This window comes from Cynocephalus volans, chromosome 4 (genome assembly GCF_027409185.1).
Source record: "Cynocephalus volans isolate mCynVol1 chromosome 4, mCynVol1.pri, whole genome shotgun sequence".
In the NCBI taxonomy this organism is placed as follows: Eukaryota; Metazoa; Chordata; class Mammalia; order Dermoptera; family Cynocephalidae; genus Cynocephalus; species Cynocephalus volans.
The window spans coordinates 3,543,794-3,563,938 of record NC_084463.1 but is presented as its reverse complement, the minus strand read 5'-3'; the positions used below and the strand labels follow the sequence as shown (position 1 = coordinate 3,563,938).

Sequence of the window (20,145 nt, the reverse complement as noted above, 5' to 3'; positions counted from 1 at the left end):
GTCTCAGTCTAAATATTATAGTACTTTTCCTTAATTACCTCTTGACAAAGGCAAATTAATATTCCTTCTTTGGATATAGAAAGTGATCCAGTTGACATTTCTAAAGTCGAAAAGATCTGTAGTAGATTATAACAAGTACAAAGATCCTGATATCCTAAATGTGAAGTTTGCTTTCCATCTGTTTATCTTACTTTTTAATAAATTCAGTTCTTTTCAGAGTTTCAGGCTCTTTTTTCTAGTTTCTGACAAAATGTATTTTGTATAAATACAGTAGAGTCAAAGTTTTCACAAAGATTAGATTCAGAATTTGGTAAGGTGAAGATCTCATATAATGGAAATCATCCCCTGAAAAATCCCTTACTTTGCCCTTAAAGGACAGCATACATAGTAAAAAAAAGTTTTACTTTCATAGTTTATGGTTCAAAAGCAGTGGGTCTCAACCAGGGGTGATTCTGGCTCCTCACTTGATATTTTCAAACCCAAATTTTTGTTATTCTGATGGGTACAAAATGGCATCATTGTTTGTACCTTAATTACTAGGGAGATTAAACTTTTTTATATGTGATTGTTGGTCGGTATGATTTTCTCTTTGATGACTTGCCTCTACATGTTCTTTGACAATATTTCTACTAGCCCTTTGTTGGTTATATAACATCTTTGCTAATATTTTTTTCCCATTCTGTGGCTTGTCTTTTCATTCTCTTAATGGAGTTTTTTTGGTTAACAGATGTTTTTATCAGTGTTTTCATTTCATTCACTGCAGCCCTGGCCAAAATCTTTATTGCAGCGTCCTGCGAGACCCCAGCCAGATCCATACAGCTAAACCACTGCCAGATTCTTGACACTCAGAAACTGTGAGATAACAAATGTTTGTTGTATTAAGCTGCTAAGTCATGGGATATTTACTGTGTATCAATAGATAACTGATTGACTGCTCTGACCTGAAAGAGGGAATAAGAATCCAAAGAGTTGTATGCAGGGTAGGGAAGGCAAGTTGCAGGCCCCCAAAAGAACTGAGATTAGGGGAAGGATCTAGAAAGAAAAATGAAAAAAGGAAAGGGAAACTGATGAAACAAGTAAAGAGAAAAATGCAAACAAGGAAAGAACATCATAGAATAAAGAACTGTTAGATGAAATAAGAGTAGGAGAGAAACAGAAAGGAAAAGACAACTATGATGAGTAAGCAGGCAGAAAATCAAGAGGAGGAAGGAAACAAGGTATAGAGGAAGAAAATGGAGAAATGAAAGGATAAGGCAAAGTGGGAGAGGGAAGGAAGAAGCAAGGTGCATTTGAATATAGGATGAATGGGCAAAGCTCTGGCTTACATGAATGCGCTAAATGCCTCAAAGAAAGAAGGAAAATAATCAATGTGAAGGTTTTCTGCACCTAAATATATTATCTTTATTTGTGATTGTTAGAATACTACAGTTTCTCAGAATACCAGGAATAATTTCAGTGTTTTCTATGACCACTGTATTCAGTCGAGTGTTCTATTTCTGTTCATCTTCCTTCCTTAACTGGGCTACATTCTGTGCCAAGAATATATATATACACGTTACTCCAGTCAGAATAAGCTGTCTCTTGGCTATAACTGATACTTGCAGGGCTTGAAGAGCTATAACTCAGAAAAGAAAGTACTTTATATTTACATTCCAAAAGTGGAATCTGGCGTTAGTCTAGTAAAATTTGGTGTTTGATAAACATTTTCATAGAAAGTATCATCTGGTACTCCCATTTGTGTGTCTGATGTATCTTCATAGTCATTTATATTTTTCTGTGCTTGCTTAAACCTGAAACCTAAAGAGAAATGACAGATTAGAAAGATGCCAAATACAGTAAGATACAGACTCATTCAATGTGCTATATGCCAGGTAAGGTGTATTACACATTACTTTTCACCATTCTTAGAGTAGATATCTTTGTATCCTATTTAAAACCATAAATGCCCCAAATTTCTGAGTTCATCCTACTTTCACTACCATATATCATTGTCCATCTCTATAAAGGCTCTGCAGGGCCTGGGTTTGAGATTTGATCTACAGATAACTAGTTGTGTGATTTAAAGCAAGTTATTTAACCTCTCTAGGTCTCAGTATCCTCATCTGTAAAATAGGGATAATAATAGCACCTACCTCATCATATTTTTGTGAGAAATGTGATAGTTCATGTAAAAAATTAGCAAGTGTCTGGTATTTAGTTAGTACTTCGTTACTAACAGGTTTTATTCACAAATGAAGAGATACCTTTTCCCTCTCCAGAGCTAAAGTTTCTAAATCTGCTCTAGATTTGATCTTCTCTTGCTTCTTGAAGTAGTGGCACACATTTTCCCCTTCCCCAATGCCAACATCATTAATGGATCACCTTCACAGGCTTCAGTTATACAAATCTCCACTACTTAAAAATAATTTTTAAAAATTATAATTTATACCTTATGATCTGTGAACTATTTGCTCCATTTTATATATTTATTATAATTAAAGTTTCCTTATAAAGTAAAAACAATAATAATTTTCACTTGCTCTTATGTTCCTTCCAACTACCATCTTTCCTTCTTTTCACAGTAATCTCTTATTTTTTCAGAGAAAAATTTTATTAACTGACCTGAAAATAAATCTACCTATTAAACTTATGTACTGTTGCTTAAAGAGTACTTACAGGTATATCATCTCAGAGTTTCTTTGTGAAAGTAGAAATCAATAGTAGATCCACTTGAAGAAATAAGCCACCGATAAACATATTTATTACTTTTACAACATTTCCTTTAAAATTTTTTGAGCATTATACATGAATTAATTTCCATCAGGCTTTCCGTATTACTGACATTTATAAAATTTCACTCCAGTGTGAGTTTTCATGAATTTAAAATATTTATTAACATTGAAAACTTAACTATACTTTGAAAACAGTATTTCAATACAGTGTGCATTCATATGTGTTTTTGTCAGTATACAGGCCAACTAAAGGCTTTTCCACATTGTTTATGCTGAAGAGGTTTCTCATTAGTGTGAGTTCTTTCATGGCTTTGAATTCAATTGGGACAACCAATTGCTTTCCCACATTTTGACATCTATAGGCTCTCTCTCCTTTATGCATTCTCATATGTGCTCAGAAGGTTGTGTGATAAATAAAAGTATTTCCACATTTTTTACCTAGGGTTTCTCTCCAGTATGAATTCCTTCCTGAATTCAAAAGGAAGTGAGAAATCTGAAGGATTTATCACATTGTTTACACCCATAGACTTATTCTCCAGTATGAGTTCTTCATGTATTCAAAATGAACTGGGATAATGAGGGCTTTCCCATATCCATTTAGCATTTTTATCCAGTGTAAGTTTTTCATGCTTTCTCTTCATTGAGTCCTTTTGTGCATTCAGAATGATCTGGGGCAGTTAAAGACTTTCCCACATTCCTTGTGTTTACATGGCTTCTCTACATATTCCTGATTCTCATATGGTTTGTGTGCAATGTGAGATGGGATGTGCCTATTAAGGAATGAATGACATATGAAGACTTTTCCACAGAAAATACATTCACATGGTTTTACTCCAGTAGGACTTTTCTTGTTTAGATTAAGATTTGGAATCTGGCTGAAGTATTTCTCACACTGACAGCTTTCTTTACTTTCACAGACTTACTCTACAATATAGTTGCACAGATTTCTCCTGCGATTCTTGTACAGATCTTCAATCTGGTCTTCCCATTTCTTTCCTATAGAGGCCAAGTTCATAAAGATTTACCCCACAAAATCTCTGTGGAGTTTTTTCTGGGAATAATCCAGCATAGCCCACTCCTCCAGGGTGAAGTTGACAGCTACATCCTCAAAAGCCACTGAGACCATTTCCCACCTTGTGAGTCTTCCTGCATCCTCCCTAGAGCTCCTGCAGCCAGTGGAGGTCACAGTGCAACAGAGGCTGCCACAAAGCCACTTGGGGCCTCTAGTAGCAGCAAAGAACAGATGTGGAGGGCAGCATGTGAAAGAAAGGAAGACCAGTCATCTCTTTTAATTCAGTAATTTAGATTCTGTTTCCATTTTTGTACATGTCTTTCATTTATATTCTTTGATCTGCTATTGAGAACCTACTAAGTGCTACACTTTGGGGACTCAGTAGCAAACAAAACAGACAACTCCCTGCCCTCTAGTCAAGATAGTTACCTAAAACTGTCCTTTAGAAGGCCATCAACTCCATTAGCCCCTGAAGTGGAAACTGCATGGTGTGTTTGAGAAATAGGCCGAAGACAAGTGACATGGGGTATTGTGATTGAGGGGGAGAGTGGTACCTGGAAAGGTGGAAAGCTAGGCCACAGTCAGAGCCTGAGGCCGTGATCTATTGAGGATTTTACTCCAAGAGCAGTGAGAAGCTCTGAGAGGCAGCACAGTGTAGTCATGGTTAAAAGAATGGGTGCTGAACTAGGCTATCTTCAATTCAGATCCTGGCCCTCACATGAACTGACTCCGTGACCTTGAGCAAGTGACAGCACCTGTTGGTTTGCTCATCTGTAAGATGCAGATAATATAACCTGTCTCATTGGGTTGTTTTGAAAATCAGATGAATTAATTTTATAAAGCACTTCAAGACAGCAGTCCCCCATTGTAATTGCTGAGAAGGCTTTGTTAAATAAAGTGAAGTGTTTTGATTGTGCTGATTTATATGCATAAAATATCACTCTGTTGTGCAGAGAATGGACTGGAGGAGCATCGGTTTGGAGGCTAAGGCAGAAGTCTGCAGAGGGATGATGGCAACTTGGGCTGGGATGGTGGCAATGAGTTGGAAGTAAGTGGACAAGGTTAATGTTAATGATAGTTCATATTTAAGGCATATGTAGTAGGTGCCAGGCACTATTCTAAGGTCTTTACGTGAATTACCTCTTATTACCTCACAACAGCTTATGAGCTAGGCACTATTGTTACTCTTATTTCACAGATGAGGGAGCTTACCCAAGATCACACAGCCAGTAAACAGTACAGCCAAAAATCAAACCAAGGCAGTCCAACTTAGGACTCCACAATCGTAACCTCTCTGCTTTACTGCTTCTCACGGATGACAGCAGGACAGAACTCATACACTCACATCATACAATCATATTAATTAGGCTTTGACTATGTTAGAATTACTGGTATTTCTGTGCTATGCTATGATAATACTGTTCTTCAACATGCTTGCTATCACTTTCAGCTGTTCAGTAATGTAGAGCACTTGGAGGGATGACAGTGACATAGAACCTAAAAAATATTTCCAACATTTTGAGGTATTTATTTTGCCAAGTGAAGTTTGCTCATTAAAAATTATTACTGCAACCATGAGATACGTAATTTTAAAAAAGGATTCATTTTTAAAAAATCATTTTATTTAACCCTAAGTAGAAGATTTCCTTATATTCCCCATCTTACATATAATGGTAAAAATGACTTGGCATATTAATCTAAATCTATACAATATGTAGGGCAGTGAAATGTTAGATGCTTAGAAATACATACATGTGTGGAATGTATTATTTTTGTCCATGAGAATTTCCTATAAAGTATTGCTAAAAATCACCTACCTTTGTAGTTAGCTGAAGAGTTGCTTGTAGCAATTTCCTTCCAGTTGGCAATATACCTAAGCACATTATATGGACATTAATTAAATTAAATTATTAGTAAGTAATAAGTTGATTCATTAGTACATGCTTAGAATACTTCTAAAATTGTACTTTCTTTAAGAAACCTTAGATTAATGGTGACAAATTCACCAGTCTCAATGTTTAATTTTCATGACTTTCCCACCTCCCAATAGCTCATGCATCTCAGGCAACCTCCAGGACAAGGAGTTGAAGGAGGTATAAAAATGGTGCTCACCATCTACTATATTATTGTCTTTTTTTCTCCCTCCAGCATGTTTCCTCATCTTATCCTGTTTCATTCCTGTACAATCATGTCCTCAGTTGAGTGCCTACTAAGATGGTAGTTAACAACTTCTAAATTAAAAGTATGGACAGAAAACTTTGAGAAAAGTCAGGGGAAATCAAGAACAAAACTTTCTCCTTGGTTCCGGATTGCCAGACCTACTGTTTCTGACATGTCAGTGGAAATTTTAAAGTGTGTGGTTTAGGATCTTATTGGAGCAACGGCGCTGTTTTTGCAGTGTTCCAAAAAAAATAAGAGACATTCAAACAGGGCAAATACAGCTGCCACCTAAGCTCCCTAAACAGAAACTGAAATAGGGAGACCTGGGTAGCCCAAGAAGAGGTAGAATAGGGAAGGACAAGGTATGATGAGTTGTGAAGATGTGGGAAATCTCCAAGAAGCAGGTTTCCTGTGACATTTCATTTGTTTGGGTTCCATATCCCCCTTTCCTAAGCCTCCTTTCAACTGCACTCATTTTTACTAAGAAGTCAGTTAAGTAGACAGTCACAGCAGGTGCTGAAAGGGAGCTGGCAGAAAAAGGATGAGAATTAGAATTGTTATGTAATTCATAAAATACTGTGATTTTCCAAGTATTTACTTATTACATTTGAATTATTTTTACTTTTGTTAACCCTGTGCTCCATTTTTTGCCACATGAAGGTATATATTGTCCAAAAGTATTTAATTGTGATAAGATACTGTGTCTGAATTTTGCTCCTTCCTATTACTGCTACCTCTTGTTGCTTCATGAACTTTTTTTAATGGACTTAAATGGGATGCTGCTGGGTCACTTAAATTAGAGGATTCAGGACAACAGCAGGCAGTGTAAACCCTTTCCAGGATTGCTTTGTAGGCAATTCAATTGGTGGAACTTAAATTTTGGCAGACTTTGTGCTTTCAGTGATTGCTCAGGAACACTATGAAAGAGGTGGATGTCAATCACCCTGCTTCCTTGGAATTATATACTGAAAGTTTTCATTCCACCTTCAAGGAACCAAGATAAAGGACCTTGAATGATAGTATGCTAAGCCCTAATAGTCTGGGACAGAAACATATGCCATATTTAAGGCCGATCATTGACCGTGCTTTATCTAAGATTAGGATATGAATTTATTCCATTATTTAAAAAGAACTCATAAAATACCAGTGGTAATTGATAAGAAATATCAGTTTTACAAATAGAAGCAACAGTTTGATGATAGTATTACCACGCTGTTTATAACACAGAGTTGATCTGTCTTACTAAGAAAATTTTGAAATTTAAAAAAAATAATAACTGCAAAATAAAGCGTATGTGGAATCTACAATGAATTCCTTCTGGAGTACAAATTAAACACCTTAATAGTCTGGGAAAAGTCCCCAGCCAGAGAGGCAACATAACAACTACATGTCTTAGAAATCAAAAGAACAGATAATAGAGGCTATCCACAACATATGTGAGCACAGAGCACCAACAACGTTAAATAGAATATCAGGACATTATTTAAGATTTCCTAGCTGTGAATTGCTTGATAGATATGTCAAAATTCACTTGCAGTTTGAAAAAATATGAAGATCCTGGAAGAGGGACATCCATCTTGATGGAGAATATGCAGCTGAATATCCATTAGGATGAATGCCAGCAACAGTCATGGTAGCCATCATGTGGCATTGTTGGTGACGCAAGGTGGTGATATGGGGATTGTTTTACGTTCTACACATATGCAGCAACATATCTGAATACTGGAATCTATAACAGCACCATTAGTGTCCTTGAGTCTAAGAGTAAAATTGGCTCTATCCATTCTTCACAATGATAATAATAATGTACTCAGTTGATAGCTGCAATGTGAATCTGAGGATGCACATGGCTTCATCCAGGAGAGTGGCAAGATAAGGGGCTGGCACAAAAGCCTTTGGAAAGAAACAGATTTTTATCACCAAATATCAGTATTCAAGCTTATGCCATTCTCATGGCCAACAGGGACTGTCCATAAATTTTAAAGGATATTCTCCAAGGAGTTAGTGGTTACCAGTTCTCCTGAAGAGAAAAATGTCAAACTCTGAAATTCTTATCAAACAAGGTGTTGTCTTTGCAGTGTGGTCTTACCTATCAGTGCTTGTGGTCTGCAGTGCTACTGAAATATTCCCAAATAATCTCTTGAGATTCAATTTGAAGTTTTTGTTGTCCAGGGCTCAGTGGAAAAGCTTGCTTTCTAAGATTCCACGTTGGTGCCAAATTATGATTATATCCAACTCAGAGGAAGAACTGATAGAAGTTGTACACGGTTTGGAAACATGAGGTATGTGCATTTTTTTGAAAATTTTCAGAGTTACTCATCATATCAAAGCTAGAGGTGTATTCATTCCACTCAATATAGAGTATATGATACAAAGAAACCACCTCACATCTTACTGGTTTATTTATTTTTTTTACAAAGGAAAGCCATTAAGATTCTTTATCACCTTCCAGAAAAGGCTATTAGGGGGATGATAGTGGAGAAAGTCTTATGTAGACTGAGTTGCCTATTTATTTCTTCTCTTTGAATTCAACTGTTTTATTCCCATTGTATTCCAGTAATGATAGAATACAGAATATTGGGTGTTCTTGTAATCTTTCACTAAACTTGCTGGCGTTTTACTTGAATTAGCCAAGTTTATAAGGGAAAGGCAGAGCAGGATTTCAAAAGCTCACCTTAGAAAATTCTCTATTCTGTTCTCAGAAGCTTATTCATAATGGACCTCTTCTACCTCTCTCTCCCTTCTCTCCCATCTCCACCCAGCAATTTTTACTCTTAGAAAAGAAAGTAAAAGCAAGGCATCACAGCTCCTTTCTTTGGATGTCATTACTTGCATGATATTACCATCTCTATTTATTCAATGTCCCAGAAACCACAAATGTGCTGTCTACAGGGAATCCCAGTACTACAGTCTAGACAAGATATTGGGGTTATTGAATTACAACAATCTCTTTTTACTATGTGCTCATTTAAAAATATTTTAGAGCATCTACTGTGGATACTTAGTCCTTTTTTTATCTGTCACTCTTTATTCTCTAATATATCCTTCTCATCAATGTCTTCTTTTTTCTTTCATCCTTGTTTTCCAATTTTCCTTTTTCTCTATCATTCTTCCCTTTTTCTTTTATCTTTCCTTTTATCATTTTTCTCTTTTCTACTTCCAATTGTTTGCCAAAGTGGCTGCACCACTGCATATTCTCAAAAGCAGCACATAAGCGTTCCAATTTCTCCACATTCTCACCTACACTTGTTATTATCTGTCTTTTTAATTATGGCCATCCTAGGAGGTATGAAGTAGTATCTCACTGGGATTTAGATTTGCATTTCCTTAATGGCTATATTAAATATTAAAAAATTTCCAGCATACAAAAAAATTTTTTAAATGTTTTTCAAGAGCTAAAGTATATCACTGAAAAATTATAAGTTTTTAATGTCTCACATAGAAACATTAGATAGGAAATATAGATTAAGGAATTATCTATAGGAATATAGGTTAAAGAAATTATTTGTATTATTAATTTCATGCTCTTTAAACTTGTTTCTAAATCTGAAAAGTCAAGCAAAGCAGAGTTAGACTAAGGCATAAGAATGAAGTCTGAGAATAAAGAACACTTAAGTCTAATTTTCTGTTTCCTATTTTTGGATTACTCCCTTTTTTTATCCCTCATTATTATTCTTTTATTATTTCTCTAGAATAATAAAAATTCAGTTGTTTTGAAAGAGTATGTTTGCGATGCTAAGATTCAACATAGGAATGGGAAATGTTAGAAAGAAAAAATATATGATAACTGCACTTGTTCCCCCAAAATAGTAACATGCATTTACTCATCAAAGTTCAGTGTATTTGTCCAGTTCAGCACTTCATCCACTTCCCACTCCATAACAGAATCTATCCCACTATCTTCAATAGCTCTTATTAGCCCTTTTGTTGCCGTGTGAATTAAACCTAGAGTTTCATGATGTGTTGACTTAGCCTCCAGGCTTCCTGCGTAGTACCTAAATAAAGGAAAGGAAGAGAGACATATATTATTGCTATTTACATATTAAAACTATTTACATATTAAATCAAATCTTCATCCAAGATCTACGAGGGTACTCCAGAAAGTTCATAGAAAAATAGAATTAAAAGATAATAATATGAACTTTATCATAAACTTTTTGAAATATCCGTGTATGTGCTGGAATCGTTGGAGGGGAAAAGCAGCTTAATCCCCACACTAACCAAAGAGACCTCACTTCAAATCACTTCTCAATAAGTTGCATTTTTATGATACAAGAAAAAACTAAGTTATTAAATCACTGAATCACAGAATTACAGACTGGAAAGACCTTATAAACCAAACAACCAGCCCGTTCATTTTATAGGTGAGGAAATAAATCCTGGAGGAGTTGGGTAACTTTTACATAGTTGTGAGGCTAATGGTAGGTAGAAAGAGGGAGGGAAAGGGGAAAAAGGAAAGAAAAAGAGAGGAAGAGTTTATGCCATGTAGTTTTCATACATTATCTTGTTTAATTCTCTTAAAGACAATAGCCTTTTGTAGCAGCTATTTTTATTCCCCATTTAGGGATGAAGAAATTGAGATTTGGAGAAGTTATGAAGTTGTTCAAGATCATGTAGGAAATAAATATGTATCAGAACTACCATTCAAACCCGACTCTAAGTCCAGGCTTATTCTGCAGCACTGTCTTATTTGAGGGATCTTCAAAAAGTTCATGGAAAGATTCATATTAATGTTTAATTCTATTTCTCCACGAACTTTTTGAAGTACCCTCATATTAGTCTGAGCACATAAATTAGTGTATCTACCAAACATGAGCTGTGTGAGTAGAGAGAAGTTATTAAGTCCTTACCAAGAACTTTGGGATATAGCATTTTTTTAGGTTATTCATTTTAAGATCTACATTGGTAGCCATTTTAAAGATTAATCTATTCTGAAATCATATTAATTTATCCAGCACTCATTAGGAAGCAGCATAGTATTAATACAAAGCCAGGACTCTGGTATCAAATTATCTGTATATAAATCTCAGTTCTGTAATTTACTAGTTATATAAACTTTGTCAAAAAACCTAGCCTTTCTGCTGGGCCTCAGTGACCTCCTCCTTAAAATGGTAATCATAATACTACTTCTTCCTAGCATTCTTCAGAGGTTTAGAAGTGTAAATCCATATAAAGCTTTTACAATAGTGACTGGCACAGAGTAAGCGTTCAGTAAAAGAAGGCTTACACAACATTGGGTGGTAGGGATATGACAATGACAAGATACTTCCCTGTCCTCATGAAGTTTCTGCTTGGTCAGACCTTAAGTGGAAAATGACCCGTGAGAGCAACTGCATTTTATAGAAGCAGGAACATGACTCAATTTATAGGTTATTAAGAGCAAAAAATGGTAAGAAAGTATGACTTCTTAATTTTTCTATAGTTTTTCATTCACTTATTCATTTCTTTCATAAGTGCTATGTGTTTGTACAGTGATGAAATTAACCTCATGGAACTTGTAATCTTCTACTCTATACTCTGTTCCCTGAACATGATAGGCACTTAATAAACACTTATTAAGTAAATGAATAAATTAATAAATGAGTAATGGTACCCACTGGCACACAGTTATTGAACTAATGCCCATGTCATAACAAAAATGCATTTAGAAATTAGAAGGCTGGGGGTAAAAGCATTTTTTGTGAGTTCCTCCATGTTTTACCTTTCTAAATATACAAACAAGATTAGATTTTGAACCCTGAATGATATTCTTTTTTTCTTTTTCAACAGTGACATACAACCATTCAGATATCTATTTCTTTTCTTATCAGGGAAATATAAAAAGTGCTTTGTTTTTAAGGGAATTATAGTAGTTGTAATTTAATTCTTAGGTTTTGAACTCTTCTAAAATTAGTTACTATTATAGTTAAGTGGTCTAAATAGTGATAAATAATAACAGGTTACCAAGTAGGAACAGTATTTCAAATACAATAGTGAGCAGAAATAAAGATCACACTATAATAATCCTAACTTGTTTTATAAATAAACTAGTGATTTTTAAAAAGAAAACAAAAACAATATAAAATTTGGCTTTATAGGTAATATTGCAATATATTTTTAGTTGTATTCACTTTCAAATGGTATCATATTCTTTCTAAACTAGGAAATTTAAAGGAAAGAACATCATAAGAAATGTTTGTCTGAATTTTACAACAAGGAGAGAAGTTAAAATACAAAGACCTAGGAAGAATCAAAGCTTAAATTCCAAAGGAGGTCAAGGAGAGCTAATATCTATAGGACACAGGAAGGTATGGGATTTAAAACCAGAATTCTTTTAGTAAGACCAGGGTTTAAAACAAAAAAATCAAAATTTTGTGGATTTGCTAATTGTTAATTCTCAGCAACAAATTGAAGAATGTTTAAATGCCATCAGTGAACAAAGCACACACAGTAAAATTTCTCATTCATCCCTTGCAACCCTACAAAAAGGAAACATAACACCCAGTCATAAGAATTCATTCATTCATTCATTCTACAAGCAACATGTACTCATTAAGCATCAACTTATATCTGTGGTTCTGTGCTAATAAACAGAACAGAGACCCTGTTCTGTAGGGGCTCAAAGTCTGGTGGAGGAGGCAGGCAAATAAACAGATAGTTGCAAAAACGTGACAACTGAATATATATAAAAAGATCCACAGGGCACCTCAAAAAGAAGTGCCTGTGTCTAGGTAAGTCAGGGAAAGCTTCAGGAGATATTTGGACAAAGTATTAAAAGATGAAGATGTTGTTGCCAGCAAAGAGGGGGAATATTATGTGGGATGTAGGTAATGGGGAGTCTTTAACATGTTTTAGGTAAGGAATTGATTTTACTTATTTGTGTTTTAGAAACATCACTTCAGTGTTTGTATAGAGATGAGGAAGAGATTAGAGAGGAGACCAAGTAAAAGATGGATTCAGCAGATAAAGTATAGATGAAACATTCTGAGATGATGCAGTAGAGAATGAAAGAAAATGTCAGATTTGAGAGATACTCTGAAAGTAGAATTAATAGGACTTGATGACAGATTACATGTAGGAGCTTATGAAGAGTAAGAAGTGTAGGACAATCCCTACATTTCTGGCATGGATGACTGGGTAAATGATGGTGTCATAAACAGACCAGGAGAAATACTGAGGAAAAAACAACTTTTATAATGGGGAAGATATGAAACTCAGTTTGGGACCTATTGAGTTTGAGATAGCAATGTCCATATAATTAGAAATACAGAGCTCAGTTACAGAAGAGAAATGTTTCAAGGGTAAATAAACATAGGAAAGAAAAAAGAAATAAAATAGAAGATTATTCATGTGCCTGTCACTAGGTGGTGTCTCCCAGCTGTTACTGTGACTGAGCTTCAGCAAGTCATACCACCATTCTGTCAAAGCCAGCTGTTTCTAGGTGATGGCACATATGGCAAGTGAATTTTGTTGTTCTGAGCTCACACTTTACAGCTGTAAATGGGTCCCCCTGGGTAGAGGCAATGGCATATGAAATAAAATGATGGATAAAGCATTTTGTAATGAATAGTGCTGCTGACAGAAGTAATGCAGGCTGAGAAATAGTTTATGTCTATAATATTTGTCTATCACTGTGAGGACAAAGGGATGCTTCCTGTATTTGGGAAGTATCCAACATGATCAGCCCACCACCAGCTAGCCAGTATATCTCATTGCTGGGGGCAAAGCAATGTCTTTTGCTCTACAATCAGCTGTGACCATAGCCAGAACAGCCTTGGTGAGGGAAAAACCATGTTGTTGAGTCTGTACACAGTCTCCACCCCTGTGACCATGGCCACTTTGTACATAGCTCCATGGTGAAACTGCTGAGGTTACCAGGGAAAAAAGTTGACATCCATAGGATAGATCATCTTGTCCATCTGATTACTAAGAGCTGTCTGCCTCATGTAAGCCCTTTGGAGGACATTCACATATGCCCATTCTGAGTATACCTCTCCTCCGACCTAGTCACCAATTTTCCAATTTTATTCTTTCTAAATGCTGATCTATTAAGAAACTATTAGCCCACAGTCAGTAAGATCCACTATTTCCCCTTCTACATGAAGTGAAAAACCAAATGTACCACCTGAAGTTGTGCCCACTGGAAGGATATCTATCCTTTGACCATTTTCTGGGCTAACTGAGGGTTTGTAATCTAGTGACTGTCCATTCTTGGATTGTGCCAGCATCCGGTGCAGATCCATTGTAGGCCCAATATATCCTCCTCTGTTAACTTGTCATAGGGGACTCTTGTCAAGGCCAAAGATATTGAGATGATTTGGAGGCAATGGAGCATGAGTAGTGGTTGAAGGAGTCTGAGCGACAGCTCATGCAGCTTACTTGGGCTTTCTGAACTTTCTCAGACCCAGTCTCATATAAACCACATCTATTTTATTCTGAAACAATGCTGTATACTCTCTTTTATCCAGGGGATTATACAAAACCCAGGTCAGTTCACAATCACATAGTATTTGGCAACCTATTGTCAAGTATCCAGTCTCTACCAGGTCCTGGTAGCAAGCCTGGAAACTGATTTTTAAATGGAGAACAGTTTTTGGCAGAGGAGGGTATTCACTACCTTATTACTAAACCCTACAGGTCTGTATTGTGATTCTCCTATTAGGACTCTAGAAGCTCCAGACAGTATTTCACTGTGCCACAGACATTTACAATACTTGTTGGGACCTCTGGGTCATAAAGCCCAAGTTTTAGGGCAGCTTGAACACACTGTGGACCTGCTACAGAGTTCTTTCTTGCTCCATGTTCCACTGGAGCCTGGTGGCTTTATTAGGTCGCCTAGTAAATGGACTGGAGCAGCATGCCCAAGTGTGTCATATACTACCTCCCAAATCAAGAGAGGTCCTCTAAGTGTTGTGTCTCTTCAAGGTGGATGGTGCAGGGTACAGCAACTAGTCTCTCACTTTTGAAAAGATATCCCAAAATGTGTTTAAGCTTCAGCTACGTGGCAGGCTCTTAACTTTTTACATAGTTTATCTCCCTCCTTCTAGTATGCGTTTGTCCTACTAAGCCATCCAGGGAGCTGTTCACCACATCCAATTAGTATAAGGTCATCAATATAATAAACAGGCATGATATTCTGTGGGAATCGAGATGTGTAAGCCCCTGGAGACTAGAGCAGGAAAACTGATACAGCTCTGAGAGTAAGATGTAAAGATACACTCTTCTTTCCATATAATTGCAAACTGCTTCTTTTCTTGCTTAGTGATCGGGATGGGAAAGAACACATTTGCCAGGTCAATAGCAGTATACCAGGTGCCAGGGGCTGTGTTCATTTGCTCCATTAAAGAAGCCACATCTAGAAGCCTAGCTGCAATATGTGTACCACCTGACCTCTACCACTTCAAAGTTCCATTATTCCCAGTGAACTAAAGGAACCAATTCCATTGCAGCTTTCCCCACTGTCATATCCAGCCTTATAAACCACAGTTTGCCAAAAACTCTGCTGCTCCCCTCCCCCAGCCATTTCTTAATAACTTGATGAGAGGATATTCCTGGGACCTTCCTGGGGTAATGGCTAGTGGGTGGCTGAGAGATTACACATAATAGAAACATACATTCTCCCAAGTCTTTAGAAATCGTTTTTTTACAGTATATCAGAGAAGTTCAGGCATTTGTTAACAGTAGAGCTTTGGATGAGTTCAGGCTTTGATTAGCTAACCTAACAGACTATTAACATAATTTCTGGATACTCAAGCCGACACATTAAATCCATAATCCCCAGTGAGTGTGGCCATATCAATAAGTTCAGCCCAATCAACTTTTGATCTAACAAACCTTAGAATCTACCCTCGCACAATGCTTCCAAGGTTTCTGTCAATATAGATTTGTAAGTTCTTGTACCTCTTCTGGTTTATAAGCCATCTCCTTCTGGAGTAGATCTCTGTCTGTCTGGGCTGTCCTGAGATACAAGAACATTCTGGGCTGGAAGCAGTGAGAAGTGGTGGTAGAATCTTGAGGAGTATCAGCATAAGTGTGTGTGGCAACTGCATCGTGCAGTCACTGAAAGGCAGAGAAGGGCTGCTTCCCGCAAAAGGGAGCAAGGGTTTCTTCCACCACCAAGGGAATTTGGAGGTTCAAGGTTCTTAGCCTTGTCTACATCTGCCCAAATGTCCTCATCCCAGGTCTGATGGTTCTACTTCTTCCCCACTAGTGTCCTAATTTAATGCAGAAGACCTAGCAGGGTAGAGCATTTGGTCGTACGGCATGTGCTATAACCCTGTGACTGTTGCAACTGGACCCCGGCTTGTCCTCAAGTCATCCTGCAACTCCAGGAGATGAAGAACTACTACAAAGCTTCCATGACTGTCTTCTGTTTGCACATGCTCTTAAAAAAAATGTTTTACAACTTTATCGAGGTATAATTGATGTACAATAAACTACAGATATTTAAATTGTACAATTTGCAGTTTTGACATATGTATACTCCTGTGGATCCATCACTACAATAAAAAATGAATATATACATCACACCCAAAGTTTCCTGTGCCCCTTTGTAATCCTTCCCTCTCTCCTTTCCCCCATCTCCAGATAACTTAGATCTGCTTGTGTCACTCTAGATTTGTTTGTATCTTCTAGAATTTTAAATAAATGGAATCATATAGAATGTCCTTTTTGACTGATTTCTTCTATTCAGCATCATCATTTTAAGATTCATCCATGTTGGGCTGACCCTGTGGCGCACTCGGGAGAGTGCGGCGCTGGGAGCGCGGCAGTGCTCCCGCCGCGGGTTCGGATCCTATATAGGGATGGCCGGTTCGCTCGCTGGCTGAGCGCGGTGCGGCCGGTCACAAAAAGACAAAAAAAAAAAAAAAAAAAAAAAAAAAGATTCATCCATGTTGTTATGTGTATCTATAGTTCACTCCTTTGTACTGCTGACTACTATTCCTTTGTGTAGATATACCACTGTCTGTTTATCTACTTGCCTGTGGATGAACATTTGCACTATTTCTGGGCTTTGGCTATTACAAAGAAACCTGCTATGAATGTTTATATACAATTTTCTGTGGATATATATTTTTTCCTCTTGAGTAAATACCTAAGGGTGGAATGGCTGGATTGAACAGTAGGTGTGTTAACTTGTAAAAGAACTGACAAACTATTTTCTGGAGTGGATGTACCAGTTTGTATTTAGCCAGCAATTGGTGTGGCAGACTATTTTAGCCATTCTATTGGGTATGTAGTTGTATCTCATCATCATATTAGTTTGTACTTCCCTAATGACTAACATCATGAGTTGTGCTAATTTGCTGTCCACATATCTTCACTGATGTAGTGTTTGTTCAAATCTTTTGCCCATTTCTTAATTAGATTATCTTCTGATCATTTGAGTTTCGAGAGTTTTTTTGTTTTAGTTTATTTACATATTCTAGACTCAAGAACTTTTTTAGATATATGAGGGTACTTCAAAAAGTTTGTGGAAAAATAGAATTAAAAGATAATACTAATCTTTCTATGAACTTTTTGTAGCACCCTTGTATAGTTTGCAAATGTTTATCCCTATCTATGGCTTGCATTTTTATTTTTATTTGTTCAAAGGGCAAATGCTTTTAATTTTGATGAAGTGCAATTTAACAATTTTTCTTTTATATTTAATGCCTTCTTCTTAAGAAATCTTTGCCAGAATGAAGGTCACTAAGATTTTCTTCTTTGGTTACTTTTAGATTTTTTTGATTTTTGCTCTTATAATTAGATCTATAATCTCTTTTGAGTTAATTTTATATATGATGTGAGATAAGAGTCAAGATTTATTTTTCTGCATTTGAATAATCAATTTTTACAAAAGATGATCTTTTCCTTAAATTTCCTTGGCACCTTTGTTGAAAATCAGTTACCAATATATGTGTGGGTCTATTTCACAAATTTATATTCTGTTCCATTGACATATATGTCTAACTTAATGTCGATACCACCATATCATGATTGCACTAGCTTTGTAAGTCTTGAAATCAGATAGTGTATGTTCTCCAAATTTGTTTTTTTCCCAAAATACTATATACTTTCCTAGTAAGTCTAAGTATTTCATCAACTTACATTTGCCTCATCCATTCTATTTTTCTAATTTTTCTTTTCTTATCCAAATCTTGCCTTCTCTTCAGTTTTGAAAAATGGAATTCAATTTCCTTTTTGTCTTCCACCTCTACATGGTCAGTAGATACCCAAAACTATTGAGAAACAAAAATGAATATACAAAATGTTGAAATATTGATTTTCTGGCTATAGCCAAGAACTTCTGTGTGTGTTCAGTAGGAATAGGCCAAGATAGGAATAGGGGAGAAGACAGACCCTTTTAAAGTATTCTAATTAAGTGATGGGTGAGTAATACATTGAACCTTCAGAAGCAGATGCTACAGAAAGACTGAAAAAGTACTAGTGTATTAAATGAATAAATGAATAGACATAGTCTAAGAGTGTCTCATCTGCTCACATGAATAGACCTGATTTATTCTTAGTGCTGTTGGCTTTTGATGACTTTAATTCTCAGAGTACAGGCACTCTCCGGGAATACCTAAGTCCCTCTATCTTGTCCCAAGACTGTGGCTTCCTCTGTATGACACTTTCACCTAACTGATCACCTATTTTCTCACTTCCAATTCATTCCTCCTCCCCTGCCCCCCCCCACACTAGATAACAAGGAGAGTTTGCTAGGCCCCCGCTACCCCCGCCATCAACACTATGTATCTGCTTCTATTAAATTACTTAACATATTTACTTCATTGTACTGATATATCCTGTTTACTTGACTTTCTCCCTAATTAAAAAGCAAACTACTTGAGAGAAAGGACTATGTCTTTTCTACCATTGTACACCTGGATCTAGAACAATACCTGACACATGATTGATATGCACTAAAGTTTGTTGAATGAATTCACATTTTTACTTTCCATACTTAGTATATTTGACATACCACATTCTATAGTCTATATACTGAGTATATAATCTGCTGAGTACCAGAGGTGTCTAAAGATGGCCCAGATTCAAAGCTGATTATTAAAATAAAAGTAGAAGTAAATGTAAGAAAAAAAGTTAAATTGCTGTACCTTCAAGTATTACTAGTAGCCCCAGAGTAGAAACTTAAGCGAATTTTATCAATTAAATTACTAGGATTTATTCTTTTAAAAAATAATTTTAGAAAATAAGACAAATGGGTTTCTAAATATGTAAGATAAAAATTAATATTTCTCTTTTCTTACTCTATCAGAAACAGGCCTCCAGCCATTGTTTTCTATACGACGATACCAGCCACTACGACCCTCTTCCTCAAGATGATCACTTTTATTATGAGATGCATGCTTTGCTGGAAGTTTGGTGTAATCTCTAGGGCTGTTAGCACACAGATCTTCAATATGTCTCTGAGTAAAAATTTTATAGTATATATTAGGTGGAAATTTAACCTGTAGATGGAAAAGTTCAAAGGACCATTGTAATGTAATAATTATAAAAATGGCTTACATTTTTTAAAAATTACATCTTCTAAACTTCACAGAAATGTGCTTTAAGACTACTAAATAAGAATTCACCCATACTTACTCCACCTAATCTGAATCGCACATGAATGCCAGCAGCAGCATCTAGAAGCTCTGCCTAGAAGAAAATATATTACTCTTCAACATTCTGTATGTACCAATTCACTACTTCTCACTCTAAAATAAATTTTAAAATAGTTGCTGAATATTGATTATTCATGAAATAGGTCAGGTGAACAAACCTCAAATAATTAAGTTAGAAAGTATTTTAAAAGCTAAGGACTTAGTTTCTTATGGACACTAGTAACTAAAATATAACTGGAATAATTATACCAAACTGTTTCCTTTCTATGCAATATATAAAAGTAAAAGCCAACTGATTTGTTATATTCATAAAGTGGAAGTTTTAAATAAGTCCTCAAATACATGATTTACATATAAAATATTATCTCACAGGTAAATTTAGAGACAACAATTGTGACTGGTCAACTTAAGTTCAACCCCAAATGACCTTTCCTAACTAGCTTTTGTTAAATCAAAAATCTATGTTTAAAATTCTGTAAGAATTGTGTACAAAAGGTCTTCTAAATTTTAGTACCCTGCACCAAATGGAAAGTAGGAAAAAATATCTTGGTCCTTTATAAAAAGCAGTTCAACCTTGTCTCCTGATAATATTAGGTATTAAATGAGAAAACAGACGTTATCCTAAATTATTCAGTCTATAAAGCCTGTAAGACAACATGAGTTTTGCAGAATAGTT

At 36.0% G+C, this 20,145-nt stretch overlaps 1 protein-coding gene across 1 annotated transcript in view; it reads right to left on the bottom strand.

Annotated features, from left to right (window-relative positions):
• Window positions 1–1,645: 1,645 nt before the first annotated feature.
• LOC134374607 (protein MFI) overlaps window positions 1,646–20,145 on the bottom strand; it is a 47,817-nt gene continuing 29,317 nt past the window's right edge. The window contains exons 3-8 of the mRNA XM_063092446.1: window positions 19,450–19,503; window positions 19,113–19,313; window positions 17,953–18,083; window positions 9,708–9,878; window positions 5,541–5,596; window positions 1,646–1,797 (exon numbers count right to left, since the gene is read on the bottom strand). Coding sequence (XP_062948516.1) covers window positions 1,646–1,797; window positions 5,541–5,596; window positions 9,708–9,878; window positions 17,953–18,083; window positions 19,113–19,313; window positions 19,450–19,503 — 765 coding nt within the window. The remainder of the gene's footprint in view (window positions 1,798–5,540; window positions 5,597–9,707; window positions 9,879–17,952; window positions 18,084–19,112; window positions 19,314–19,449; window positions 19,504–20,145) is intronic.